Source organism: Vicia villosa, unplaced genomic scaffold (genome assembly GCF_029867415.1).
Source record: "Vicia villosa cultivar HV-30 ecotype Madison, WI unplaced genomic scaffold, Vvil1.0 ctg.000256F_1_1, whole genome shotgun sequence".
NCBI lineage: Eukaryota > Viridiplantae > Streptophyta > Magnoliopsida > Fabales > Fabaceae > Vicia > Vicia villosa.
In genome coordinates this window covers 928,281-937,643 of record NW_026705109.1, presented here as the reverse complement: position 1 = coordinate 937,643, position 9,363 = coordinate 928,281, and the positions used below count along the sequence as shown (strand labels likewise).

General features: G+C 34.2%; 1 protein-coding gene across 1 annotated transcript; it reads right to left on the bottom strand.

Annotated features, from left to right (window-relative positions):
• Window positions 1-888: 888 nt before the first annotated feature.
• On the bottom strand, window positions 889-1,699 carry LOC131626072 (MLP-like protein 423). The gene is made up of 2 exons (XM_058896888.1): window positions 1,459-1,699; window positions 889-1,364 (listed from the first exon to the last, which is right to left on the bottom strand). The coding sequence occupies exons 1-2, from the start codon at window positions 1,649-1,651 to the stop codon at window positions 1,093-1,095; spliced, it is 465 nt and encodes a 154-aa protein (XP_058752871.1). The 5' UTR covers window positions 1,652-1,699; the 3' UTR covers window positions 889-1,092.
• Between the last annotated feature and the right edge of the window lie 7,664 nt (window positions 1,700-9,363).

Genomic DNA, 9,363 nt, shown 5'->3' with positions numbered 1-9,363 from the left:
ATTATTGCCCTTTCCTAAAATAAAATTTGCACTACAAATTGGACAAAATGGTAACTAACAAAATCACCCTACCACTTTTCTATTTTCAAATCAATACTAGACACTTGGCACAACCAAAGCTTCTACCATCCATTCTCACTTTTCTCTATTCTCTCCCTTACTTTATTATATCCTCACCCTTTCCCTATTCTCTCTCTTACTTTATTTTAAAATGTAATAATTCAATATTTTATATCATATTTTTTATTTACTATCATTAAAAATATATTTTATCAAATTGAATAATACTACATAGTCATTCAAACAACTAACTTTTTATCTTACGGGTCACTATCAAATTATTACCTTTATTTGAAAATAAAATTCTTATTTTCAAATGTCAAATTTTTTTCTTTCTCCATGTCACAAGTATTTTATTATTATTTAATACAATTGAATTTATATAGTAATTGTTTATTTTACAATTATGTAATTCTATTTATGTTAACATGTGTATCTAAATACATCATTTGTCAAGTTTATCATTATATTTTGTATAATCACACAGGCTGCATCGCAAACACCTTATTCACTAATACATATACCGCCATTTTGCATCTTCCTTGACCTAGACGCAATAGTCACATGAAAAAAAAAAAACTTCTAGGAACATATGGGAGCTTAGGTGCTTTATAAATAGGGATTGAGCCCCTTAGACATGAAAGTACATTTCTAATCTCACATATAAGTTGCTTACCCTCTATCCAACTTTGATATAAGAGTGCCTTTTAAAACAATTTTTTTTCCTTTAAGAGAAGAAGAATACAACTAGAAACTTAGACTCAAGTGGTTACAATTTCTTTTAGAAACAAATAAAAATAAACTTTTTAACTTAACAAGATGATTCAATTAACACACTCACAACCAACAAAGTTTTATTTTCAAATTTACCAAAACTACCAAATAGTACATAATTATTAAGAAAGCAAACAACCAAACATAGGACCATGTCCTATAAACTCATACCATTCCCTTTTATACTAAATGGGAAATCATAAAATACATTTTTATAATCTTATTATATTATAATTCAAACCCAACCAATAGAACATTTTATGCATTTAGAATATAATCATCAACCTTAAGAAAGGTCTTAAGAGCAAACTCTTTAATGATCTCAGGTTCAGGAACCTCTTGGCTATTTTTCTCATACTCAGTGGACCATTTCACCAAGCTTCCATCACCTTTAGGAGTTACACTAATGTCTCCCTTAAAATTCTTGAAGTAGTTGAGAAGATCTCCATCAATAACACTATAGGTTAGTGTCCTCTTGGAATCATCAACAACATCAATCTTCTCTTTGATTATCTTCACAAGTGGTGACCCTAAAAATTACCACAAATAGTTCAAAATGCAAACAACAAATATCCTATTAATCATTTATATAAAATATTTTATTAGGAGAAATTTTAAAAACACCTTCACCAAAAGTTATTAGGCGTACAGAACCAGCACTCTTCCCATCACCTTCTAGAATCTCAATGCTTTTGTAATCATTCGGGAAAGCCTTAGGAAATATAGCTGCAGACTCCTTAATAATACTCCAGAACTTATCTGCACTAGACTTTACTTCAATTTCTACCTCAAGCTTTCCATTGGTAGCCAATGCCATTGTTTATCAATCACAAGCTGAAAATATATGTATTCAATATGTTATGCTTATGAAAGTTTGAGACTCATATATATATAGAGAGAAAATAGGTTGGAAAAAAAAAGAAAAATAATGTATAATTTAATTCACGGTGGTTGCTCAACTACCTCTATGAAAACATTTTATGAAGTTGCATTTTATGTAGATATTATTTATCAAGCAGAAATAATAAGTTAGAAGAATCTGCATTTTTTTCAATTGAATGTAAAAAAAATTAAATTGTAACAACCTTTTCGGTGGTAGTGAAATATGGTTAAATGTTTTATTTTTGGAAAGGTGTTTATTCAAGCAAGGGACTGTGTTTTGGCAAAGAGAGTTAGTTGTTGAGTCACTATACTAGAACATAGTAGTACATAGATGTGGAAAATGTACTATCTAGGGCTTCTTTAAATCACCTATATGTTTATGAATATATAGTAAGTGTTTATTCTTTTTAGGTTTAGATGTTTGGTTATCACTTTCTAAAATTAAATTTTTTATATAAATTTATGTTTAACACCTATGTTATTGTAGATATGTAATGTTATCATATTGGTTAATTGATTGAGATATTATCAATTAAACAATCGATCATGATTCAGTTAGAATATATATAATAGATCATGTTACATTAGAAAAAAAGTTTAATAAAATCTAATCACTACAAATTATTTCACCATTAATTTCATTGTCATTACTACTTTATAGTTGTTAAACGACTATTTTATTGCATTAGTTTGTGTGAATACGTTACAAAAATACTTACTTTTATACTTCATCAATTCTATAGCTCTTTAATTTATCCCAAATGATGAAGCGTTCTCTATATTTGGTTGGTTTAATTAATATGTTGCTACTCTTATTTGTTCTTTATTTGTTGAGATACTAATATTGTTATTTGCAACAATGATTTTGCATGAGAATCTTATGAAGAAATTTCAAGAGAGAAAAGTTAATTCTTCTTCAAGAAGGTCTTCTCCGCCTGTCCCTTTTACTCTTCTAGTCGTTATTGATGTCCATGCGTAGTTGGGCAATGCATTGCTTTGGTTTTAAAAGAGTGAGGGGGATATGAACATTAAACGCAATTCCATCATTGAAACGTCTTTTTCTTGAAGTGTGACCTGAAAAAAAAGAGTGGCGTGACACTGCTTACTGAGCACTTGAGTGCTCTTGAGTTTAATTGTGTTTCCAACGTGAAATATGACTGTTGGTTTACACTTGTTTCTTACTTTCAATCTGATCCGTCCGATTGTCTTCGCCTATATAAGGATAGAGGAAATTTAGGAGGATTTTTGCAACTTATCCAATTGAATTTCCCTTATTTTCTTTGACTCTTTCCCTCTTCTTTGAGAGTGTTTTTCCTAGAGTAATTGCCATTTTGTATTCAAAGCTTCAAAGCTTCAATCTTCATCCTTCTCCTTCGTTTCATTTCCTATGACCTTACCCTTCAAGGTAACATTTTTCAACTTAAGCTTTTTTCTTCTATCATTTACTGTCTCTTTGTTAAAATGAGTGATAACCCAATTAACATAGAGTGTGATTCAGAAGGTAGCATTTCTTCTTCTTCAAAAAAGGGGAATGGAATATGAATCACATCCCCTTTTTTCTATCAGTGGGGATTTTAAATTGGAGATCACTATCTAATTGATGAGTCTTAAATGGAAGGTGTGTATGAGGATTCTTTGTCTGAAAGATCTTCTTTAGTGATTCTTCAGAAGCTCTATTATCAAGGAAGTCCGACGAGGGAGAGGATCTTATTGAGAAATCGATGCCTCCCGTGTCTTGAATAAGGAAGAAATAGAAGTTTCCCAGCGAAGGAGGGAACACACTGGTGACTTTATCTGTGTATATTGGGGTATGAATGGTTGCGATCCTAGCAATGCTGAAATCACACGTCATTTGGAGTACTGGGGAAAGTCTAATGTTGTTTCTTGGATCATACTCGATGATCATTTCAAAGCTTATGAGCTGGTTCAAAATGGAATTTAGTTAGTTGAGCCAGATAACTCTAATAAATACCATTGGGTGGACGTTGAAGTGATATGGACTCCTTCCACTTTGAACATTGGTATGTCTATAACCAATGCTGATATTATGGTCAACAGCCTAATGGATTGGTCAATTCTTTCAATAGATCCGGAAGAAAGGATATGCATCTATTTTGAGGGTTGCCCAGTTCCTCTATATGAATGCCTCTTTACCAGGTTGAGGGTACATTTTCCTTTTTATAATTTTGAGGTGGCTTTGATGAACCGTCCGAGAGTTTCCCCCTCGCAGCTTCGTCCTACAACTTGGGCTTACATGAAGGCGTTCCAACTATGTCCTTTGTCCTATGAGGTAAAAATAAAGAAGGATCTACGTGCTTTGTATCAAGGGCTAACCTATGAAGAAGAATTTTGTCCTCGTGAAGTGCATCCTTCTTAGTGATAGAAGAAACAAATTGATACTTATACGATTATTAGTGCGCCCAACCATGTAGAGAGGCAAGAACTCTTTGGTGAAGATGGGGACTTGGGGCACCTCTTTTATTGACAAGTTTAAGTTGTATCTTGTAGATAACATGAATTGGTTGTAGAAGCTTCTCGTAATTGCTAAGGACTAAAGTCTTACGACAGACTCATCGGGTCAAATGGTGGAGACTTATGCTGCTATGACTACCCTTGCTAGAGCGGTGACACTTATTCCTTGGAAACACCTGCGACTACTATAACAGAAACAACTCATGAGCTGGAACAACTATGTATTGTGGCGGTTGACCTCTCTATTTGTGAGCTTTCATCATCTCCTTCTCCCATCAAGAGGAATCAGGGTGACGTCTCGTCCACTCCTGTTGAAAAGGATTCTTTTAAACGAGCTCATTTTTCAGAGGATGCTTAGACGAAGTTTCTTACTCCTTTCTTCTGGATCCCTCTTCTTTCTTCTTGGCTACCTAGCATTCGCGAGGAATCTTTTTCTCTTTTGGAAATTGAGGACCTAGCTCTCGTCCGAAACCTTTCTATAGCTGACAAAATGGGGTCTTTATGGAGATGCTTATCGCACCTTGTTTAGGGTCGGATCTCCGACTTTGATGGTAGTTATCGGCCAAGATGATATGTTAGGTTCTAGTGGCATTGATAAGGAGTGGGATAAGTTAAAGAAAAAGTGTGAGATCCTTAAGCATGAGAATTCTAAGGCTGAGCAGGAATTGGTTGAGCTACGGAAAAAGGCAGAGCTTGTTGACTCTTTAAAGGTAAAGGTGAAGTGGTACAGTTCTCCAACAGCTTTGGTTGCTCAGATAGTGGAGTTGAAGGCTTCTAAAGAAGCAGCGAAGGAGTTCCATGACTTCAAAGTGGATCGGAAAGCTCTTTAGTAAAAGAAGGATGATTAGGCCAAAGTTTTAAAAGGCCTCGAAGAGGACATGGCTAATACACGGAGGAAATCTCATGAGTTCCTTTAGAAGGCTATGAAATCCATGTACCGGGTCTGGGAGCTTATATTGGAGCATACTTGAGAATTTTATTTCAAAGTTTTTGTAACTATCGACCAACTAGCTCCTTCTATGTTGTTCCTATAGAGATTGTTTGATATGGTACAGATGTATTGGAGTCAGGCACTAACGTTAAAGGATATTTTTCCCCTTTCTCTTATTTTTCTTTATTCTTGTAAGAATTTTCAGGGCTTTTGTGCCTAGGCTTGTAAATAACATTTATTTATATCATTACCTTTTACATGCTAGCTTGTGTTTTTGGTTTCATATTGTGCTCCTTTTTACCATAATTTATAAATGACTAGGAGCCAACGAGTATCAGGGATCAATTTTAATCCATGTAATTCGTATATTTGTGTGTTACAAAGTACGATAAACAATAGTTGCTTAAAATGTGAATCACCTTAAGTTCTTTGTGAGGCCAAATTTGGCTGATTTAATCATCACGAGTATGTCACGTTAAGATGTATGTATTCTACTGATAAGATAATATTCCAACTAGTTGCAGCCATAATTGAATTAGTAATTGTGAGGCATAAGACTAAATATGTGCGATTATTCTTTGAATTGCACCTATTATAATTTCATATGGAAGCGGCTAGACGCGGCTATGCTTTGAATCATATTTATAGGATTGAACCACGCTCTGCGTCATAGTGAATCATTCCTCAACCAAGGATAAAGGATCCCCATCCATGCCCCCGAGGTAAAGCTCAAATTTAGGTGGACGTCTCTGGGCTCCACCACTCATGTCCCTTGAATTGGCAAGAACCGAAGGGGGGCCCGCCCGCTACGCAGAAATACGTGTAATCTTTGACTAGGGGGAATTGATTGATGTATTGGACATGCAAAGCGTTTCCAACAGCACCCATAGAGGACTCAGTTGTTGTAGTCGGACGTACAAAGCATCTCTGACAGCTCCCTTGAAATCTTTAAGCGTGTTTTGCATTGTAGGGTATTGATTGTTGTAGTCCAACGTGTTAATCGTCTTCGAAAGCACCCCTTAATTTCTTTATGCGTACTCAGCACTGTGGCTATTGATTGTTGTAGTCGGACATGCAAAGCGTCTCCGACAGCACTCCTGAATTTCTTTATTTCAGTTGTTAACTGCTTTGGTTGTATCCCAATTTGTTATTACGTGCATTCACACTTCAGTGTCATAAAGAATAAACGAGATAGAAAGTAGAGCTGCACAAATATATATATATATATATATATATATATATATATATATATATATATATATCGGTAATTGCAACTAGCCAATAAATTTACAAATACATTAGAAATACCTTTTATGATTATGGCTAAGAAATAACAACTGAGCCTGCACAACCTCAAGAAGTGAGGAGATCAACCAGATCCAAAATTCAATTAGTTATATTGAATGATTATTAGAGAATTTTTTATCCAGCCATAAGAGAAGATGGTGAATTGATTGAAGAAGTGATGACGCCCTACAACATTTTGGCTCTACGGTAACGTCTGAATTTTTTGAGATAAAAAACCCATCCTCGTAGGGTATAATAGACAACGATTTTTATATTCTGTTGCAGTAGCATATATATATATATATTGAAAATGTTATGCAACATCTAAAAGCCGTTTTTGTAGATAAGAAAGAGAAAGATTTTTTTAAAGCAAAATTCTATTGATGAGAGCCAAAACTCCAAGAACAATACAGATAAAAAGCAACACAGAACGAAAAGAAAATTACGCAACCAAATACACCTATCTTAGGTATAGCAAAAGGTTTTTGCTAAACTTATAAAAGTTACAGTTGGATTGTATAATTTTCCCTATGAAAGACCATCTCCAAACCAAAGCTTTACAGCTCTACACCACATTCGAGACGTTCCAAACGTTATTCTTGAAAATAATGTCATTCCTACAAAGCCACAAACTCCAAATAATAGCTAGCCACACACTCCACACCCTACATCTTTTGATGTTCTTTTGAATGCAAAGAGATCTCCAAACCAAAAAACTTTCTCTAATGTTATTCACTGAATTGAACTCCATATCCTTCGACACCAAATCTACCACCCGACAATTCAGAAGCAAGTGACTAGAAGATTCCAACACACCATTGCAAAAAACACAAGCGGAGTTACTGACAGAATTTAAAATGCCCCTATGCAACAACTTCTATTTAGATGGAATCCTATCCATAAGACATCTCCACCCAAAAAATATAACCTTTAAGGGAAATTGAACCTTCCAAATCAAAGAAAAAGCAATGTCATACTGGTTCGGTGGGCCAAAAGGAATGTACCTACTGCATAAAGCGCCATAGAACGACGATACGCTGAAATTTTCATCACTCGATAGAGAGATTTTTAACGGGTTTCCTTGGCAACTTGTAAAAGCATTCTCAAATGAATTATAATTATTTTAATAATATATATATATATATATATATATATATATATATATATATATATATATATATATATATATATATATATATATATATATATATATATATATATATCCCACTTTTTCATATTTTTTAAATTAATTTTTATATTATATGTTTTAATTGTCTTCATCTTTTTTTATGATTTTTTTAGATAATCAAAATTTAAAAAATCAATTTTAAGATATATTATTTTAAAAAGTTATATAATTTATATTATATTATAATTAATACTAAATATTTATGTTATAATATTTTAAAATCAAAATAAAAAAGTTTATTATTATTCTTTTTAATAAGCAAGATATATTATAGGGAGAACAAAGGGTTCTCCAACCTGCTTACAAGAGGAAACGGGATAACCCGCCAAAAAAGAAAATTACAAACCAAATATCTTTACGAGAGGAAATAAAAAGGTTCCTTAGAGAACTCGTAAAAAGAGAAGTTGGAATGATTAATTTTCCCATAAAAAGTCCACTTCCAAACAAGCATCTTAACATTCCAAATAATATCATTCACACTCCACTTATCCTTCCGAAAACACACCCAATTTCTAAGCAACCAAAGGGTCCATTAAGTAGCAAGCCAAACAACCCCTAACTTCCTCTCCTTCACCCTTATTTCTTTGAAAAAATGGTGTCATTCCAAAAAGTTAGCCATGCACTCTTCCTCACTACTTTCCCCTTTACCAACCCACAATGCTATCTCTCTCTAAACCCTCTTAACCACCTCACAACTAAAAAATAAATGCTTCATACTTTCTTCACAATTCCCACACAAAATACAATTCAAACAATCAAAATATAAAGGAATACCTCTAAACAACAAAAGATCTTTTGTGAAAAGTCTATTGCGAAAAAGTCTCCAACCGAAAGCCTTGATTTTGAATGGAACTTCCGTAAGCCAAAGTAACCCAAAAGCTCTATCACATTTATTAGGAGGACCATAAGGAATCCGAAGCCGGTCATAAAACTCATAACACGACGCTACCAAAAAATCCAAGCCCGAATTACCACGCCAAATCACCGAATCCCTACCACCCTTCCACCCGTCAAAATCCTCCAACCGGCCCATCAACTCTTCAAGTTTGTTAGCGCCTGCGGCCTCCCCCAACATGTCCACTTTCACGCCCAAATCACCCCAATGCCACCTTCCCTCCATCCATCCTCCCACTGCCGCCACCGAGACTCTCTTCAAACTAGATACTTCAAGTAATTTCGGAAATTCCTCTTCAAAGAAATTCCATCCAACCAAGTAGATTCCCAAAACGGAGTAAAAAATTCATTGTGAACGGAGAACCTACTATTGAAAACAATGGGATCATATAAAGAAGAAGAATCAATCTTAATCATATCCTTCCACCAAAAGGAGCAAGAAGAATGAGCTATAATATCTTTTCCGTCCCCAAAAATATGCAAAGTTAAGTCTCCATAACGGGACTTCAAAATATTATACCACAAAGACTTTTGCCCTTCAAGAATTCTCCATCTCCACTTATTAAGAAGATCCAAAGTAAATAAAGCAATATTTTCACTCCTAACCCCCCTTTCTCAAAAGGTAAATTAACATCCTCCCACTTTATCCAATGAATTCTTCTCTTTTCCTCCACTCCCCCCCAAAGGAATTTATTTTGGATGCTAGTAATTTTTTTCACCACTACTCTTGGCACCTTGAAAAAAGACATTGTAAAAATGGTTAAAAACTAAGCACGGATTTTAAAAGAGTAATTCTACCTCTCAAGTTCAAGAAGCGGTTTGTCCATCCTTCCAAGCGATTCTTCATCTTTATCACAAGAGGATTCTAAGTAAC

Excerpts from the sequence above, each read along its gene's own strand:
- LOC131626072 (XM_058896888.1), bottom strand. The coding sequence starts at position 1,651 with ATGGCATTGGCTACCAATGGAAAGCTTGAGGTAGAAATTGAAGTAAAG. Across the intron at positions 1,365-1,458 it reads CCTAATAACTTTTGGTGAAG|GGTCACCACTTGTGAAGATA; the intron begins GTGTTTTTAAAA and ends GGTAATTTTTAG.